We start from the raw sequence: 20452 nt of genomic DNA on the forward strand, positions 1-20452 counted from the left end.
ATTTCCTACTGAAGCAAAATATACTTTTAACTACTTTTTCAGTATGTAGGCTTCTAACTGTGAGAAGTCAATAATTAATTTTAAAAGCAAAAAAATAAAAGAGGGTGTGTTCGTTTTTAAACACTGAAACATGTTTGAATAGCTGGAGAAATTGGCAGTTGTATTGGGTGCCAATGGTTCATATATTTGCTTAAGATGACATTTCATTTTTAAACCAGTTATGAATTTCTAGTGTCCAGTGCACTATCAATGGCTACATCATCAAGAGCAGGATTACCACCTTCACCTTCCCGAATTAATTGCAGTGGCAATTAGTTTAATGGCACCATTTTGATGGTACAATTTTTACTTGCTATTATTAGTCTTTTCCTTTTATGTTTCCTTAGCAGACTCTATTGTCCAGGGCATTTTTCTGTGCACTGAGTCCTCTGAATGGGCACAGTCAGTAATATGTTTGTAATAATAAAAATAACTTTATTTATATAGCACAGATAAAAAGAGGTAAAATAAAACATTATATAGTGGGAGAGTTGAAGATGTGTCTGGAGTTTTACTGAAGGGATCAGCAGCAGTACCCCACATTTTTTGACTGTGGCCTCCTGCTGGGTGCTGGCTCTGCCCCGCAGATGCCCCCTCTCGGCGGGACCGGGCCCGCAGTGCGGCCGGCTGCACCCGGTGCCGGGCGGGGCAGTGCCCCTGCTGCTGCCCCCCGAGGTGGCCGAAACGGGCCTGTGCGGGGAGACCAGTCTGCTCCCGCTGGCTGCGCTGGGCCCGTGTGTGGAGCAGTACCCCTACAGGCCGGCCTGCGTCACACAGATACGCATATCCTTCCCTCAGCCGCGGCTTCAGTTCCGTCTGCTCGCTTCATCATCACATTACATTACGTTATATTACATTACATTACATTATAGGCATTTAGCAGACGCTCTTATCCAGAGCGACTTACACAACTTTTTACAAAGCATTTTTTACATTGTATCCATTTATACAGCTGGATATATGCTAAAGCAATGCAGGTTAAGTACCTTGCTCAAGGGTACAACGGCAGTGTCCTTACCCAGGAATCGAACCTGCGACCTTTCGGTTACAAGTCTAGTTCCTTACCCACTGTGCTACACTCCGTCCTACATTATATTATATTACATTACATTTCATTTCATTACATTATGTTACATTACATTACATCACATTACACTACATTACATTACATTACATTACATTACTTTATGTTACATTACAGTCTTCTTGGGAGTTGTTGTTTTTTTAACGTCCCCACATTCTCCTGTACGGCCCCTCCAACGTTCCCCTGCTGTGGGACGGGGACGGGGGTCCCTCTGGATTCCTGGGCCGCCTGGGAGGCTTGCTGTCCTGGGGGGAGTTGGGCCTGTCTGGGGTGAGCCGTGCGGAGCGGCCCTTCACTGAAGGTATGAGAGAGAAACGAAGCATCACGTGATGATATCTGTGGGTGCATATTTAGGGTATGTCTGCTACGTGTGAGTAAATGGCATTATTACAGGTGATTGTGTGCCTGTAGCTGGTGGTTGTGTGTCTGTAGCTGGTGATTGTGTGTTTGCAGCAGGTGCTTTGCATGCGGAGGTGGTTTACACTGTGGACAGTGAACAGAGCCCCACCACAGAGCAGACTCTCATTCTGTTCCTCTTCATCCAGCACAGCGACCCCTTCCACTCCCAGCTCTCTGATCACATAGGTAGGGTAGATCTGTTATGCTGGGACGATAAGCCATTTGACTGGTTAATGAATCTGATCAATATCAACATGACAAATATTAAATCAACATGTTTACTATTTTTCATATGTTCTCATTGCATGACACATCAGTATCTGCAGTCATTTTGCAAATTTTCTTTCACCAGATGGGACAGGAAAGACTTATGCAGTTGACAGCTGTGGTTATGGATGTGGTGATTGTTGCTTAATGGGCGGAATGTCTGTTCAGTAAATCAAAACTTTTTTAAAATCTGTGTAAAGCACTAAAGAGAGCGGGCCTCCTCTATTTTTATTGTTGCCCAAAAAAAAACCACATCCATAAAGCACAAAGTTTTAAGATTTATAAGGTCATTTTAGATATTGGTGTCAAGGAGTCGGTAATTAGCAGTAAATCCACGCATGGTCTCTACTGTTTGAGTCTGTACAATCTGTTTTTCAGCCAGACTGCCTCTGCAGTAGCTTAGTAGCCAAAGATGTTAGTTATTAATCAGCTGAACTCATCAGCATGTCGTTCAAGACAACTAAGTGATGGATGGTAGGGTTGACTAGACAGACAAAATGGAGGCACTTTCAAAACAAAATGATGTGAGCTGGGTTTACAGTGTTTTGCTCAGTAATGTGTAAGTTTGTCATGCATGTGACGCATCCATAGGCAGGCGTTTAAAATAAAGGGAAAAATCAATTTTCGGTAGATGCATTAACCAGACATGTATGCGTGTGTGCATTTCAGAGATTTGCACATGCTCAGTTCTTGCCCAGGCAGGAAGCTGCCAATTAAGGCCAGCCGTAGAGTTATATTTGCAGGGTGCATTCGTGAATTACGGGGCTCTCCAGCCGCATACTGTTTCAGGGATTAACGTTGTGCCCGAAGCAGACAATCGTATTGTGCTCCTGCAAGAAAGTGGCCACACTAACTAATGTAATAAGATTTTTTGGATGAATCTGCAAAATACTCTCCAGGGCATCACAGAAAGCGAGACGGTACTCTGTTGTCAGCACTTCTGTTAGATTACGGTCGGGCCGCATCTTTCTACCAGCAAGTATTTACAGTAGACCATTGAGCATCGAAAGAGGTACCGGTTAATCACCTTGACAACAGTTGGATTTCATAGCTTCATGTAATGCAGACCCACTGGATCACACTTCTGACAGATCTGCTGACTCAAGGCAGCTTATTGTCATTCTGTTTTCTACCAGGACAGGTCTTCATGCAGACTGTTGTGCGGTAACATTTATACAGTGATATATAGTGATATTTCTTAATTTGATAAGAAAGGAGGTGACGGTGGCAGTTTAAAAGTACATGGTTGAAACCTTTTCCCAGGAAATATGAAGTCTAAGGCTGCCACTCATAAAAATGCAATGTAAAGCGATGTCATTGAAATCAGGATTTATTTGGGAGTGGTTCGCATTGCTCTAGTCTGGCCTTACAGTGCGCGGTATGAAGATTTGACGTCTTGTCGATGGTAGACTGAAATACAGTGTGCAAAGCTTTTGGCCCCATTCTAGGTTCTAGGTTAGCTGGGGTCACATGATCCCACTCCTTATTGCAATTAAGGAAGGTTAGATATTGAGGTGTGTAGAATTCTTTTACTCTTTAACCACACTGAATATAAATATGTAGGCATCATATGAGTGAGTATATGAGTGACACTGGGTAGGCCTGGTTTGGATCTGCTCTCTGGTCTTAGACAGATTTATACAGCAGTGTCACTCACTGGTTAATGGTTCAGTGGAACGTTTTTTAAACCCCTGGCAGCCAGTGAGGAGGTCCTGGAGCAGCACCTGGACCAGATCCTTCTGCACAACGAGGACCGTGTGCGGTCAGCCCTGCACTCTGTCCTGGAGTCTGCTCTCAGGACCACTCTGAAGAGACTGAAGGCAAGAATGCAGCACACGTGTCACACTCACACACTTCAGACACGCTTAAAAAGCCCCAGTCTACATATGTCTGCCCTCCCATCTCTCGAGTGACCTGTGTGTGTGTGTTTGTGCATCTGTGTGGGTGCGTGTGTGTGTCTGTGTGTGTGTGTGTGTGTGTGTGTGTGTGTGTGTGTGTGTGTGTGTGTGTGTGTGTGTGTGTGTGTGTTTTCAGGCCCGGGCGAAGATAATGTCCGCTCTGCCAGTCATTCTGAGCTCACTGTCCACTGTGGTAACCAGCAGCAGCAGCCTGGAGTTCAGGACCGCCTGTCTGGACAGAATGAAGGTACGGGAGGCAGCCCGGTAATATACTGTTGTGCATGTGCACAGCATTCCTACAGAAAAAGTGATCAATACATATCACTGGAGCAGCAGCCTCGCAGTTCCTTATGTGCGCTAGCAGCTGACTTTTTATGAGAGAGAACTGTGGACTTCCGCTGAGGCCCTCCGGTAGATTTGTAGCCATCTGCTGCCATCTGGGCCCGTTGGCCTCCGCTCGCTCCGTTCTCCGCTGCTAATGCTATTTTCAGTCTCGATGCCTGTCATATTTTTCTGACACCGCAGAAAATAGAAGTGTGTGAATCATTTTCGCTCTTATTTAAATGACGTGTTCTGGCGCTACAACTTGGTAGCGAAGTGTCAGTTGAAGTGTAGCATACTAGAAGCAGGACAAAAAAGTCTGTTCATGAATTAAAGTTGAACTGTTTTATCTGAACTCAAAACATCATCATATGTACTAGTGTAGTTACTCATCTTCTTTTCATCATTTGTAATGAATTAACTGACTTGACGTGCTTTTAGCATGATGCATGGAGAGGCTTCGATTGTGTCTTTGCTGTTTTCATTAAAGGTAAACGTGGAGGTAGACTCATATGAAACATAAGACTGATTTTGTGTGTGTGCTGTGTGCTTGCTGGCATGCGTGTGTGTGCACGTGTGTGCGTGTGTGTGCATGCTCCAGGTGCAGGACACACATGAGCTCGCCATCCGTCTGCGCCAGTCTCTGCAGAAAGTCACAGAGGATCGGGTCCTGCACAGCCGCAAGTGTGACAGCGGCAAGGTACTGGCTGTGCCATCCCGAGTCCAGTAGCAGCGTCTATCATCCATCATCATCTAGAAATGCCAGCTGAGACAGGATGTGCAAGAGATGAGTGCACTTCAGAGCTCCCTCTAGTGGAACAAAATAAACCTGCAACTTCTGCGTTAATCTGAGTTGAGAAGACTACAGAGCTTCCTCTAGTGGAACAGAATAATCGTGCAGCTCCTGTGTTTAACTGAGATGCGTAGACTGCCTTTTATCAGCAGTGTTTGCCGGCTGCCCCGGGGGTTGAGGACGTGTCTGGACACAGGGAGGCTGAGACCAGGGGGACGGGTGAGCAGGAGTGGGCGTGTGCAGAGCACTCTCATCATGATGAGGGTAAGCGTCTGGCGGAAGTGTGCTATTCTCTGTACCCCCATTTTTCCCTTATTTGAGTCAGTCAGTGCTTGGATAGGTACTTTATGTACTGCAGTTTTTGTAGCACATAACACAGTTATTTTATACTTCATCCAGTCAGTAATGACACAAACGGCTAAATGTGTGATGACGTGTACTGTGATGTGAAGAGACCCTTTGTGCTGATGTGTTGGGTGTTGTTACACAGTGTGAGGTTGGGCTACAGGTAAGAACTGACAGAGTTCCACAGTGTTGCACCCACAGGTCTTAACTGTGAAAAGATTCAAAGCTCAAAACTATTATGACAGAGGGAAGGCTATGAAAAAAGGAAAAGGGCTTGGGCTTTATGCAGTGTAAAGTGGGGGGGGGGGGGGTAATGTGCCTTGGCGCCTGTATGTGGCCGTGTGGCCGTGTGGCCATGCCCGGGACCCTGGCAGAGCGGCAGCTTCCTGTCGGCGGCTATTTAAACAGTATCAGGGGGGCACGGGGAACGCTGGAGAGCTGTGATTCTACGGCTCCTCCGTCGCTGGGCGTCTGATTGGCGCCCCGCTGGGCGTGTAATGGCGTGGCGCTGGGCGAGCGGGACGCGTACTGCAGGGGACGCCGCGGGCGGCGGTTTGCGATTCCTGAGCCTGGCAGCGTCCCCAGCGCTGAAAGGACAAAGACCGCTGCCATACAGTCTCCCACAGAACACACACCTCACTGCGCTGTTCCTTACGTCTCTCTGTCGGCCTGTTTCTGATGCTCCTGCTCCTGTACCATAAGAGCATGCCTGTAGTGCACTGCTGGTGTAGCCTGGAGTAATGCTGTGACTGCAGTGTCACGGCTGGCCTGTGTTTCCACACCCGGTCCTGGCTCTGGGCTGCGGTTAGGAGCAGAGGCGGCTCCTGTGGGGCCGCAGGGATCGGCGGGCCAGGGATCGGGAGCAGAAAAGAGGCAGTGCACCGAGGAGCCGGACTCAAACCCGCCGCCCCTGAAGCAGCGAGGCGCGAGGGGGGCGAGCGTAGACCTGCGGCCGTCTGAGAGTCTGCACAGCCCCCCTGCTCACGCCGCGCCCCCCCAGGACAAGGGGGACCAGCAGGTGCGTCACGGACATCACCACTGCTGGGGAGTGGCTGGAATCTTTCACCCAGTTTTTTTAAATCAACATGTTTCACATCTCAAGGGGAGCAATACTGCAGTTTAAGTTACCCCCTTGTTCTCTGTTTGCATGACCCCTACTGATCTTTTATCAGTGAGTCACACACGTTAATGTGTTCATGTGATGGTTACTGATCCCAGATCAGCAGAGATTGAGGGATCAGAGAGAAGAACTTTAGAATACTGCAACAATGCAGTAGCACAGGTCAACAGTTTGCACTGTTGTCAAGAGTGTGGCTGTATTTGCCAATTCAGTGCATTTCTATGTTGGCAATAAGTTTTCATTTTTCTTTTTGTTGTGTTTTTCAGGAGGACATGCTATGGCTGCAGGAGGTCTCCAATATGTCCGATTGGGAAGAGGAATGTTGAGCCCCATTCAGATGTAGGCGACGGTGCTAGCGCAGTGTAGCAGCATTAGCGGTCTCTGATGGATGAGGACTGATTCACTGCTCTGTCCACATTGACACACTGCAGTGACCTGACAGGACCCTACACACTTCCTGCAGAGCGTGTGTCTGAATGGATCCCTCCTGGGGAATGTTACTGTTTAGATTTACTTATCACCAATTAATAGCTATACATCTCCTATGAGCTGTTATAATGGTGTTTCAGTTTGCATATTTTAGTTCTTATTCTGGAAAACGGTTTCCATGGTTGCGCCAACTTAATTTGAGCCGCGGCTAATAAACTGTAATCACATGAGTGAATGCCCTGAATGCTAAACAGTGTATTCCGTCTATGTTAATTTGTGTGTTCTGGCTATTGCACAGTTTTGTAAACGAGTAACAAACAGAAAAAAGGTGCAGTGGATGAATATGTGAAGAATCAAAATGAAAGGATATAGGAAAATACCAATGACAAAATTTCTGTCCCTAAAATATGATTGTAGATACAATGTCTTTTTTTGCATTTAGAGGCATCTGGCCAGTCACACCATTTACCATTTCACCATTTATTTTAAAAAATTAAATTGAGAACAGCAATTGAGAAAAATGTAGCAACTTTTAGTATATTACTAATTCTATCTTATTTTCCTGTATTTTAGAGTTTTCTTTTTATATTTATTCCTGTTCATATGATCTGTTTCCAGTATCTTCAGGATGCATTTACAGACCGAGGAATGTTTTCTTTGGATGCTGAACTGGCTTTTAAAATTATTCTTATTATTAGTAGTAAAATAGGTACAACCACAAACTCCACGGTTTGCTTTTCTCAAAATTGTGTTACAGTATTTTATGGAGGGGTGACTCCACACGTGTAATATGTTCGTTGAAATGAAAAATGTACTCAACTGAGATTTTGAAAAGACAGGACCTTATCCGAATTGTAGATCTCTACTCAAATCTCTTCCTAGTAGTTTGAGGTTGGTGTGCTGCCCAATGAACTTGTGCTGCTGGGTTGGGGGCGTTACTATACGCATGAAAAGCGTGATATTATTGGTCGACAGAACACTGCCGTAAAGCGCCACTGATTACGCGGGAGTTTTTTTTCTCGCGGCAAATAGGAAAACACTGGCTAACACTTCAGAATGGTTGTAAATTGATAATAAAACTGTAATGTGTACATATTTTACGTATTATTGCCTGTTTATGGATATTGCCGAAAAACGAAATCTTCATATGTAAAATTCGCAGGGGAAACTTTGGAAGGAGACGCTACTATTACTTGAAAATAGCAAGATTAGCATGTGCACAACAAGTAGCTAGCTAGCCTGTGTATTATCAAATCGTACGTGTTTGTTGATCTGAATTAACCCATCGAAAGGGGAAAAACTAACGGAAGAAATGGCATCGGTAGATGTGGACAGTATCAAGTCGGAACTCGAAATGTTCGACTTCGCCTGCGACGACGAGGTCCTCGAGAAAAGTGAGTTATCAACATCCCTCATCACACTGCTTCACCGGTGTTATGTCTGTCGTATGGTTAGCTAGCTATATGCAATGTATGTTGGCTGGCTGATTTTTGAACGCTTAGGAGCAAGCCACATTAAATTGTTAAGTAGTTAATTGCTTGAACATAGTATCGTTGCTGTGTCCTTCAGGTTAAAACGGCTCTCTGATAGATTCCCGGGTTGGGAAGTAAACTATATGTGACAGAAAATATGTATACGTTAGGTTTCTGGATAAGATCGTCCTGTGATAAGCGATTAAATATACTAAAGTGATATATCATTGTCAGTTGCCTTCCACTTTGCACAAACTCGCTAGCGTTAGGTAGCGAGTTCCTCCGCGTCTTAGCCGTTCTCTGTTCCCCCTGTCAGTGCTGGAGCAGTGCATGTGTCACCGGCTGACGAGCGAGGGCATCGTGCTGGAGTGGGTGGCGTACAGCACCACCAAGAAAGGACTGAAGCTGAGCCTGGACACCCTAGAGAGGTTTGAGCACGAGGTGATTCAGATGGAAGGGGCTCATATTCGGCTTTTATACTGACCATCATCCACGTTTTGTTTCGTGAGCTTATCCTTGTATGCAGCCATTGAATCGGCGTACCCAAGTGCTTATATTGTAAAGAAAGTCATCTTATCGGTTGTCTTCAAAAGAGGCCTTATGTCATAGAAAATTCTGGAAGTCAATATCATGTTACCAAAAAAAAGTAATGTTTCTGACAAATACTTGTTTCTGCACGTGGCAGGTGCTGAATAAGAAAGTCAAATCCCGGCCAAGCTTCTCCAAGAAGGAGGAGACCCTGAACAAGACCAGAGATGTGAACTCTCTGCATGACCTGTATCCTTTTGTGGCATCATGTCTTCTTTTATCTGTACTTTATCATTTTACACTTTTGATGTACTATTTGAGCATTAAGGTCTAAGGTCATGCCAAAGCTGTCTAACCCCTTGGCTGACCGCTTTATTTTATATATGTCGGTAAGCGAGAGAAGGAAACGTATCTCAGCTAATGTTGGATCTCATGTAGGTCTCACAGAAAGTTTAGGGCAGCCACATGGGTTTCAGCTGAAATTTTTTTGTATGTCTAACATTATATATTTAGCCAAGGCCCTGCCTTTCTTGTGTTGGTAAAGGTTTTGGCAGTTAGTCGTGTATGGCCGAATCGCCCAGGTTGGGTGTGTGTTGCTTCTTTAACCTTTCGACAGGATCAAAGCTGAAGAGGAGGAGGAGAACCTGCTGGACTCCTACTCTACTCCAGCTAAGGTGAGTCTGCCTGTCTGAGTTGCACCCGCCGGCACACAAAAACATTGGAAAGCCAACTGCGAACCAGGCCTAATTGCCCAATCAGTGTCTCACTACTGCCCTTCTGGCTGAATGGAAGCAAATCCCTGCAGCAAGGCTCCAACATGTAGTATAAAGCCATCCCCAGAAGAGTGGAGGTTGTTATAGCAGCAAAGGCTGGACTAACTCCATATTAATGCCCATCATTTTGGATGAGATGTTGGATGTCAGGTGTCCACATACTTTTGGCCATGTAGTGTATTTCCACATAACAGTTTCCATGTTTTTATTTATTTATTGGAAATTGGCATTTTGTATGAGCTTGGAATTAAAAACCTGGAAAATCTCTCTGGGTCATGCCTTGCTTACATCTGGCCAGCAGATGGCAGTGATGCTCTGTATTGGCTATTATCGTCATATAGGCAGGGAACCCAAAATTCCACATGCTGGTCATTACAAGGATCCAGAGCTGCTAATTGTAATTCCTGTACTGTGGATACATACATGACAAAGGTGTAAAGTGAGAAGGCAGAATTTAAATTAAATGAGCTCACTTTGTCAGTCTGAAAAACTGTCTTTGTAAATTTCAGTTTTGACTGACTAGTGGATGAAGGAGACCAGGTGGATATGAAATGAAACGGCACTGTGGTGTTATGTGTTTGTGTGTTAATACTTGTGTTTTTTTTTGTTTGTTTTTTTGAAGGGATCCCAGAAGCGGGCGCTGACCACTCCGGAACATCCGCGCTCCAAGAGGGGCGTGTCTGTGATGCCCAGCCCGCATCAGCTCCTCTCTCCGGCCAGTTTCTCCCCCAGGTAACCCTCTCAGCCTCCCACATCGCTTCCTAACGCACACCAGTGGTAATGCAAAGGGCCTAAGACCATTGTGACATCACCTTACTTAGATGCACAATACCTAAGTAGTGGAATGCCTTGGTAACATCCCATAGAACAAAGCTGATGGTGATTGGAGGATGCTTCCTCGCAGTACTTCCAAGAAGTAGTCAGAGAGTATACACCAATCATCATCAAAATTGTTCTGTTGGTTTTTACCGACATATTCTTTGATTGGTGGAGCTCCTCTGTTTTTTTTTTAATGTGACGTGACATCACAATTGTTATCCCTATATTATTGTCCTTACTCTCACTCTGCTATGGTTTCACTGCAACCGCCCTCACCTGATTGTCCCTCTCTCTCTCTTACCTCACGCAGTGCGACACCCTCTCAAAAGTACAGCGCTCGAGGAGGCCGGGGTGAGGTAGCGGCCAGGTTCGGGACAGTCCAGGGTGCCCAGTGGACGGGTCAGAGGGCCAGGGGACCAATCAGAGTTGAGCTGCTGGAGGGGCCGGAGGAGTCCCTGGTCAGCAGCTACAAGTTCATGTTCCAGAGGCTCAGAGATGTCCGCAACGGTGTGTCTCCCATCACAGTTAAACCTCCTGGAAATCTGGTTCTGATTTTAAGCTGATTCTCTTTGTGTGCTTTCTGCTTATTGGAAGCTTGGAACTATTTTTTTATGTTACGGAGGACAGCTGTTAAAGAAAGGACATTTTTTCTTGGTCGCTTCGAAAGATGAAAATCCTTGGCTTTACAGAAGGGCATTTTAATTTTACAGTGAATCATTTTCAGGTCGAACTTTACGTTTTAGTGTAGACTTGCGCTAAAGGTGCTCATGGTGCATTTGCTTTGGAAATCTGCTCCAGTATTTTACAGGCATTACGCCTCCATTGCTCCTCTCTGACCAGCAGGAATGGGGCACTGGGGACCGGGGCGGGCGGGCCTGCGCGGGTCTAAGAGCGGGGTGTGGGAGCTGGAGCAGGGCTCAGTTTTACGGTTATCTGGTGTTTAATGTTCCCTCCAGTGCTCACGGAAAAGATGGAAGAGCTGGGAGAGGAGCTGAGGTCACACTTCAGCATCGAGGAGTTCTCTCCCGCCTCGCTGCCAGCGCAGGTACTGGAGCGTCTCTGTGTGTCCCTCTGTGACAGCGCTAAGGCTAGCCGTTATGGTCACATACGCGCTAACACGCGGCACCCTTACCTTTATGCTTCTGGGTTAATAGAGTTGGGCTGCCGTGGTCTTATTTGCTAATGTGCTGTTAATTCAAAATCAGAATGGCAATGGGTAGCTCAGCCCAGGACAGCTCCCATAGGTTTGGGAGTGCACCCAAAGCGTTTTTGGGGGCTGAGGCGGCGCTCCCCGTTCTCTGCCCCCCTGCAGGACAGCGTGACGGTGCTGGGGCAGGTGTGTTGTGACGGAAACGGGAAGCTCAACGCCCAGTCCGTGCTCCTGGAGGCGGGGCAGGACCAGGGCGGGAGGCAGGTGCCCGTCGACCTATCAGAGCTCAAGGAATTCTCCCTCTTCCCTGGACAGGTGAGGTGTGACCTGTAAATGAACCTGCTTAACACTGTTCCGTCCAAAGTACTCCTGCTGGACCCTTTTTTAAGGCAAAGAAAAGTGACATGGCCAGAGCTCCTAGCTGAGGTATGAGGGGGAGAGCTCTGATTCAGGATGAGCATTTAGCTGTCTTACAATGGGACAGGCGGTAGAGTAAAACTAAGTGAAAGTAAGTTGAATAATGGTTGTCACACAAGACTAATGCAACACAAGGCTTGTTGCTTTCTAGATTCACATAAAATTAAATAACAAGATGACGCATATGACAGGATAACAGACAGTCTCACAAGTTCCTCAAAGTTGTTACTGCACAGAAAAGTCAATTGAACAGACGAGTAATACATGAGGCATGAGAAAGTGAAGAAACTTAAGGAGTTTGTTGAAGACACAAGGTCATATAATTTGTACCAGGAGTGCCATAGTCCCCTTGCTGGTGAAATAACTTCCATTTAAACGTTCCAGTTAACAGTAACACAAAGATATGTCACCATGTGTTTGTGTTAAATGCTGGTTTGAAACAACTGCTTAATTTTGTAGAAGCATCTAGGAAATTTACATTTTAGGCATTTAGGGGAAGCTCTTATCTAGACTAACTAACTAACAAACAAACAAAGAAAAGGCCTCAATTTGCAAATCACCTAATCCCCAGAAATGTGTGGTGTGATTGACATGACATAAAGGTGTCCTCATAAAACGGCATTGGTTCTAACTCGTTTTATTTTCTGAGCCTTAGGCTCTTGTGTTTGAAGGCGTTGTTTCTTTATCAATAAACGCTGACGCTCTTGGCTCTCCTCCATTTTGTTGGCCTTATCGTGCGGTCGGCCCAGAAGACGACGCGCGCTAGGCCGCAACCTCTGCTATCTCCGCGCTAAATGCAGTTCAGTTTGTCCCTGGAAGCCGTCCCAGCCGGCTTTTAAGATCGAGTGCCGAGGAGTGGCTGCTCTCTGTTCTGTCTCACGGAGGCCTGCGCTGTTCCTCTGCTTAATAAATCTCATGTGAAAAATGATGAGAAGCATGCTGCTCGTGTTGAACGTGCTATTCCATGCTGTCTTGGGAAGAGTCCATTTCCTGAACGCTGTTAAATTAAAACTGAATTCTGAAAACATTGTTTAATTACCATATACTGTGTGTATGCGTGTGTGTAATACACACTCGCATACACAGTTAGTTTTCTTATTCACTACTTTGAATCACTGCTGTAATGCTCTTGTCATGTGTACGGTCTAGCTTGGCTTTCATGCGCTTGATTGTTACGTGTGGACATTTGTCCACGAGGCTCTCCTGTTTGTGACTGTCCTCTGTGTTCCACAGGTGGTCGTCATGGAGGGGATGAACACAACCGGAAAGAAGTTGGTGGCCTCTAAGCTGTATGAGGTTTGTCCCCTCTTTCCCTCCCAAAACCTTGAAATGGGTGTATTTCTGGGCTCCACGGTGTGTTTTCGAATCAGGACTGTCTGCCCCTGCTGACTGACTCTCAGGACAGCGCGTGATTGGCCAGAGAATGTGATTGGCTGTTCCAAATTGGGAGAAAAAGGGAAGAAATCATTTTAAAAAATGATATGATAGTTTTTTAGTTCAGCTTCTGAAATTTGTATGAGTGAATTTCAATCGCAGTTCCTTAGAGGCCCTTGCTAATTTTGGAATCCACCACCTGAATTTCGTAACTCCAGAATTTACTCCATTAATGTGTTTTTTGGGGTGTTTTTTTTTTTTGGAAATTGCAACTCACTGGAGTTCCTGTTGTGTATCACTGCTGTGTTTTAGGGAAGTGTGTGAATGTTTACGGCTTAATTATGTCGATTATGTAATGTGTGTGTTATTTCTGTTCACAGGGGATACCTCTCCCGTTCTTCACTGCTAATGAACAGAACGAGGACAGGGTAGAAGGTGAGGGAGATGCAGAGTGTTCATGACTGTTTTAGCTATTCTTACCGTGTGAGATTTAGCTGCTGGCGTGTGTGTTATGTCATTCTGCGGTTTCAGTTTCATATTGAATATTTCAGTCCTCGTTCTTTTGTGTTCTGAAAAACAGCCTGCAACTCTTCCCTTGTTGGGAAAACGTGCTCAGTCCAGTTTGATTGGCTGATTGATGTGATTGATGTTGTCATGCAGTTACCAGGCTTTTGTCCGACACGTTGTCTTTGGGAACATCCTGCCTGTAACTTTCACTCCAGTGGTACAGTTTTAATGAGGTTACAGAGCAGTGCAGGGAGTCTAAATTAGATCCGATTACTTAGTGGTGGTGTGCTGTTCCCTCATCCCTGTGTTCTAATCTATAGTGTGTCTTCTGCTAATGACTGTGTCCTTATGCTGAATATACGATGCAGTATGTGTACAAGAAATTTACATTTCACCCCCCCCGCCACATGCACACACACACACACAAATGTACACACGCTCTCTCACGCACGTGCGCGCACACACCCACACGCACACGCGCACACACACACACACACTCACACTCACACATTCTCTCACACGCACCCCCACACACACTCCCATACACACACTCTGCTTTCCTTCCAGATAATGAGCCTGTGATGGTGATGGTGGCCTGTGGACCGTACACCCCCTCCGACAGCCTGAGCTTTGACCCGCTGCTGGACCTCATCAGCGTCATCATCCGGGACCGCCCTGACGTCTGCATTTTGGTCAGCCCCCAGTTTACACCCCCCTCCCCTCCCTGCGGTGGGACGGACTCTGTACTGACCTCACACAGTTTGATTCACCCGTAGAGCCTCTCTCACTCATCTCTGTCCTGTTTCCTACAGCTCGGCCCTTTTGTGGATGCCAAACACCATCAGATAGAGGTAACTACCACTCACTGCTTCAACAGTTATGGAGAGCGTTTTCTTGTCATTTTCTTTGGAGTTGCCTTATCAACAGTCCTACTGCGTGGAGTCTGTGGCGTAGAACCCAACAGTTTTACAGCTAAAAGAATCAATACTCCACAGAAGATACCGGAACTTGGATGAGTTGGCATTTTCCACGGCTTATGTAACTGTGTAGCTTGGAATCGTGGGTGTGAAATGTGAAATGTGGGTGTTTGAATTTCAGTTCCTTCAGACATTGCAAAGGAAGTGGAGCTAGACGTGACAGTAATATAACTTGCCGGTGGTATTGCCAACATTGTGTAAGCAAGAGTTACATGGGGTTTTGTCGTAGAGCGTGAGCTGTGTCCATGTTGCGTGTTGTCCTTGTTGTGTATAGTCCATGTATGTTTGCTTGTCCGTATCCATGTGGCCTGCATTGGGCATCAAAGCTGTAAATAGTTTTTTTCTTTTTTTCTAGATTATATAAATGGTCACTATACAGTATTAAAATCAGTCCAATGGAAATTCCACACTGCAGTTGAATATGCAGTTGAATATAAATGATCTCTGCTGTAATATAGACTAGAATATGCTAGTTAAATATAAATGGTCACGGTGCAGTATTAAAACCAGTGGAAATTCTGCACAGCAGTTGAATATGCTAAAAAAGTCGAACTCGGTGGGCCTCTTTGTGACGGCAGGAGTCTCGAACCCACGCCTTCTCTTAATATTATGCTGTGCCTCGCCTCTGATAAACTCAGTCAGTGGGGTGCATTGAGGATTAAAATTCCATCTTAGGTGCTCCTTTTAGACTCCTTTCATTGTCAAGGACTGTTTCATGACATTGGCAGCTGTTTTATACAGTATGCAAAGGCCATGTAGATCACAAGCTAACAGCAAGTTGCAACGGGCCACTTTTTTTGCATGAAATGGCGTGCCAGTTTTGCGAGGTTACGTGCGTCACTGACTCCAATGAAAACCTGTTTACAAAGCCCCTTTATTACAAATAACGATGAAAACGAAAACCTGCGTGACGGGTTCTGAAAGGCTTCATCAGCGAAAGCCTGCTGCTGCCAGTTGCTATTTGGCAACAAGGTCTCTTGGGTATTTTTTCACCATCTGTAAATAATTCAGACTGCAGGTATATTTAAAAATGTCTTCACTACAGATTAAACCTGCGTATCTATTTTCTGTTCTTTCAGAGATAGGAATGTAATTTTCCGCTGTAGCAGTGTCTGTGGTAAATATTACATTATATTTGGGTTGTAACCTTTTTTAACAGTGCTAAAGTTTAACATGTATTTCTGTGTCCTTATGTGTGAATATTCCCTGTGATAAGTCTGCCCCGTGCCTTAGGGGTTATAAAACGTCCTGTGCTGATACGTGATTGCGAGCCCTATTAGTCATCCTCAATGCAGTCTGTGGATACAAACCAAGGGGCCCAGGCCCGGCTTCGTTTTGGTAGCTCACTTCCTGGTCTTGTTCAGAGACGTTGCTCTCTAGCACCAGTGCGGTTTCAGCCACCCGTTTCTGTGTAAGCCAATGGTACCAATGCAGTCAAAATACAGAGTTAATCATTTTTTCCCACAAGAACATGTAGTCACAGTAGGTGTTTTTTCTTCATCTGACTTCTCCCTATGTGCTGATTTGTTGGGTTGTTGTGTCATTTGGGTAATATTTTAAACTTTTAATTTTGTGGACCAATCGGGGATAGTTTGCATCGCTGTCTAGTCACTGTGCATCACTCAGGGGGAACTTCTGTGGCTTCAAAATGCCAATGGGTGATATTGCAGTAATTATTATTTTTTGTCCATATTCTTTTTCTTTTCTGTCTGTGATACAACCCCCCATTTTACGTTGTGTAATCTAATTGGCAGCTCAAGAATTTTGTACAGTTTGTTCTATTTTGGCGCGGAGTGTGTTTTCATGTATCCTGACCGATGAATTTATCGTTGTCGGTCACATACAGGATATGCATTTACAATACAGGAAACCCAGACTCCTGAGGGAAAGCTGCAGTGCTGCACAATGCAAAAAAAGTGACTGTTATCCCTGAGGCAGGACACTTCCTCCCTTTCCTTTTATTTGAATGCAACACGCCACTCAAACAAAATAAATGAGTGCAATAGAAATGGCTGAACTACACTGAAAGCAGTGAGAGGCAGGAATCATTGGTAATGGTAGTCAAGAGTGCAATAAAAATAAAAATGTAAATCCTGTAAATGACAGTATAGTCGGTGGTGGGGTGTGCCTTTGAGGAAATTGCGAAGTTGAACTTTCTGTCCTTTCGTCGTTTATCCGATGAATGTTTTCACATGGAAGTTTTGCATTCAGAGTATTCCCACGGAGGATGGGTGGGTGTGAATACAGTACATTTTGTTTTTTTTAACCTGACAGAAATGCCAGCTGACGGAGACCTTTGAAGCCGTGTTCTCGAGATGTGTGGACAGCATTGTGGAAGGAACAAAGGGGTATGGTCACATTTGAGTGAATTCATTTCAGATCACCGTATACAGAAAACTAGCATCACAAATCTAGTTATTATGTGTCTTTCATTGAGCCATGTTGATTGAGTCCCACATCTCAGGCCTGACTTATGTATTGAGATGAGGAAATTACCTGCACACATATAGTTATAGTCAGTAGTTGAATCAGGTGTATTGAATGTGTAGTGGAGGCTGAGGAGGCCTTCCTCTGTGCCCCTAAACCGTAACGCTCCTCTTGCCCGGCTCCTCCAGAGTGGGCTGTCGGCTGGTGTTCGTGCCGTCCCTGAGAGACGTCCACCATCACTTCATTTACCCACAACCCCCCTTCACCCTGCCGGACCTGAGCCGAGAGGACGCGGAGGTGAGGCTGACGGCTGTCGGCCTGCAGCCCGTGGTCGGGGAGGGGGGGTGGGGGGGGCGAGGGGGGGCGAGCGGGGCGAGCGGTTACATTCCGTGCGCGTATGTGCGGTCATGCGTGCGGCCCTGTTGCCTTGGTCATGTGGGTAAAAAATCGGCTGCCTCATGTGCCCCCGAAGGCTATGATAAGAGTCGTAATGGGAACATTGTGCCAGCCATCTTTAATGTAGAATGTGTTTCAGCGAAAAAGATGGTTAACTTAGGGAGCACATAGAAATAAAGAATTCAATTAAGGGTGCAGGTGATCAGTGGGGATTACTGGTGCTGCAGTGTTGGAATGAGTAGCGGGGGGGCAGGGGGGAATCCTTCAGTCAGAGTTGGGGGAGGGGGTCCCTGTGTGAACCTGCTGTGCTGTTTGAGAGAGAGAGAGAGTAAATGAATAAAGAGAGAGAGCTGACCGTGGGCTGTGAGCTGTGAGCTGACGTCAGCGCTCTGTCACCTGTGTGTGCTCTGCAGCGCGTGTCGCTGGTGTCTGACCCCTGCACGCTGCTCATCGGGGGCGTGACCTTTGGCCTGACCTCCACCGACATCCTCTTCCACATGGGGGCGGAGGAGATCAGCAGGTGAGTGGCTGGGGGCAGGGAGACACCGATGCCACTGGCACGGACTCGAGCAGACGTCTCATTTCAATGACTTCCGTGCATTTGTTTTTTGTATGTGTGCGCTTCTGTTGGCCTGCATGCATTTTATGTACGTCTGTTTTTGTATGTATGTGTTTGTGCAAGTCTGTGTGCGTGTGTGCACATTTCTGTTTGTTTCTGGCTTCTTGCATTGTATGAACGTGCGGTTTCTGTTGCATTCCAGCATATCGGGATCTGACAGATTCTCTCGCATCTTGAAACACATGCTGACCCAGAGGAGGTGAGCGAGGGGTGGAGACTTCAGGACCCGGGGGCAGGGAGAAGCAGGGAGGGGGGGGGGAGGTGAATCAATGGAATGTTTGTGCTGCTTATATGTTGTCTTTGATAATGCGTCTGGCAGGAGAACTTTCCAGTTTGACTCAAAAGTTGCTGGTGGGGCTGTGATGAAATTGCTGCCAGTCTTTGATCAGCGTAGGCTGAGGGCTAGGGAATGGAGTTTGCCTCATATGAACTGAACCACTTCCCTTTTGTCATGGTACTGATTTTAGCATGTCATTCCCCTAGCCTGAATAGTAAATTTACCAGAAATCTCGCCCTTTCTGACTGAAAGCGATGCTGCATCTCAACATGGCGTCTCGCTGATTTCACTCTTCGGCGCGCTTCCTGTCATGTGGTCACGCACTGCTCTTTTCTGCAGCTATTACCCGCTGTACCCCCCCGCTGAGGAGGTCAACCTGGACTACGAGCGGTTCCAGATGCACGGGCAGATGCCCGTCACGCCCGACGTTCTCATCGTGCCCTCCGAACTGCGCTACTTCATTAAGGTACGCCCTTCACAGCCGCTGCAGGAACCCTGCACCCCAAAATCCAAGCGCTGATACTGGGCTCTCGCTCCCTAAGGCTCTTCCTTATACTGACCTTTGTACAGTGGGGGCGTAATGTTTTAGATGGGATCCGTTGATGTAGAGCGCTAAACATTGACCTGGGATCAGTGTTGCTGAGAGCAGTTTAGACTGCAGTGTGCAATGATTTGCCTGTCCAAGGAGAACTTTTGTTTTGCTGCTGTTGGGAAGAGATTCTTTACAAATTGGGTTCCCGTTTTGGATGAAGCCTATCCCATACTGGGGAAATATATTTATTACACTTTGTGCTGTAGAGAATGTGATTTACCATAGACTGATTCAGCGTCAGCAGTCTGGGCTGAAATTGGATAATTGTCATTATAATTGAGCTTTTTTCCCCTTTTACTAACAAAGGTCAGTAGCCCTTTAAAAAGATAGCCAATCATCAAAGTGACCCTTCTCTGAATGGTATCTAAAGCATTGTTTCTACTCTTTTAAGGATGTCATTGGATGTGTGTGTATCAATCCTGGCCGATTGACCAAAGGACAGGTGGGCGGGACTTACGGAAGGCTGCTCATCCAGCAAGGGCCCTCATTGGCTGAAGGAAAGAGACGAAATCCGTGTGTTGCTTGTCAAGTGGTGAAAATCTGATTGTGGTCTTTTTTCTAATTCATACCTTAGTGTACAGTTGTAGTTTGAAATTACTCAGTCCTCACTTGGCTCCTGTCTCTTAGCTCCATACTTTGCTGGGTCTAATTGAAAGTCCCGATATGATTTTGTCCTTTTTGTGTTTTAAATTGGACAACATGATACTATTGTCAAAAACAGAGGGACACTGCAGAGAGTCAAGTCATACTATGTTCGCATCAGATTTCTGATTAATTTCTTAATAATCATATTTTTTCAATAAATTATGTATTCTCATTTTTTTGGTTTCTTGACTTGTTGAGTGTATTTGTGTGAGTGTGCGGGAGAGCGTCTTTCTACAGACCTGGTGTTCTGGGTATAAGGAAGTGAGGCCATGTTGATCGGCAGTCAGTTAGCTGGACGCATTATTAATGAAGAGGGCAGTGATCGGAGCTTGTTGTTGGTGAGGGGGCGGGGAGTGATCTGGAATGGGTGTGGTCAGCGAGGGTGGTGTACTGTCCCGAAGGGAGGCTGAGCTGTAGAGGTCAGGGGCGGGGAAGACCTGCACACAAGCCTGGTTCCTAGGGCTTCAGCCATTTCCTGGTTGGGAAGAGGGAATGGGGACAGGGAGGAGATTTGTTTTAAAGAGATTTTCTTCTGCAAAGAGGGTCAAAGCATGGCACATTAACACAGACCATCTGGACGACTGTTTGTACCACAATAATAAACATCAATCTGGCATTCGGTATGATCCCTAATGTTGCAGAGGTCTGTGTTATTAATGTCAAATTGCAGTGTTTACAATTGCAGTGATCTTCAATGGTGACCTGGTTTGAAAAACTGTTTGGTCCAAAATATCTTTCCCTGATGCAGATTGAGCTCATCTTTCAAAAATTGATTGATTATACA

At 45.9% G+C, this 20452-nt stretch overlaps 2 protein-coding genes across 6 annotated transcripts; both read left to right on the forward strand.

Annotated features, from left to right (window-relative positions):
• The first annotated feature begins 1143 nt into the window (after positions 1 to 1143).
• zgc:195212 (DUF4554 domain-containing protein) lies at positions 1144 to 7523 on the forward strand. Of its 5 annotated transcripts, none has more exons than XM_064326092.1 (8): positions 1144 to 1424; positions 1577 to 1708; positions 3488 to 3609; positions 3824 to 3934; positions 4610 to 4708; positions 4951 to 5065; positions 5962 to 6164; positions 6533 to 7523. In XM_064326092.1, exons 4-8 carry the CDS (start codon positions 3839 to 3841, stop codon positions 6590 to 6592), a joined length of 573 nt encoding a protein of 190 aa, XP_064182162.1. In that variant the 5' UTR covers positions 1144 to 1424; positions 1577 to 1708; positions 3488 to 3609; positions 3824 to 3838; the 3' UTR covers positions 6593 to 7523. The 5 variants fall into 5 exon arrangements, with proteins under 5 accessions (XP_064182162.1, XP_064182157.1, XP_064182158.1 ...); XM_064326087.1 differs by having other exon boundaries at positions 1145 to 1424; positions 5956 to 6164; XM_064326088.1 differs by having other exon boundaries at positions 1145 to 1424; positions 1580 to 1708; positions 5956 to 6164.
• Positions 7524 to 7667: 144 nt separating this feature from the next.
• Positions 7668 to 19840, forward strand: pola2 (polymerase (DNA directed), alpha 2). Its single transcript, XM_064326086.1, has 18 exons — positions 7668 to 8089; positions 8484 to 8608; positions 8853 to 8944; positions 9312 to 9369; positions 10091 to 10200; positions 10598 to 10794; positions 11244 to 11332; positions 11600 to 11752; positions 13088 to 13150; positions 13609 to 13663; positions 14303 to 14427; positions 14548 to 14586; positions 16987 to 17060; positions 17328 to 17436; positions 17949 to 18055; positions 18297 to 18353; positions 18771 to 18897; positions 19415 to 19840. Exons 1-18 carry the CDS (start codon positions 8008 to 8010, stop codon positions 19565 to 19567), a joined length of 1815 nt encoding a protein of 604 aa, XP_064182156.1. The 5' UTR covers positions 7668 to 8007; the 3' UTR covers positions 19568 to 19840.
• Positions 19841 to 20452: the final 612 nt, after the last annotated feature.

The sequence above is a fragment of the Anguilla rostrata genome, chromosome 3 (genome assembly GCF_018555375.3).
Source record: "Anguilla rostrata isolate EN2019 chromosome 3, ASM1855537v3, whole genome shotgun sequence".
Taxonomy (NCBI): domain Eukaryota; kingdom Metazoa; phylum Chordata; class Actinopteri; order Anguilliformes; family Anguillidae; genus Anguilla; species Anguilla rostrata.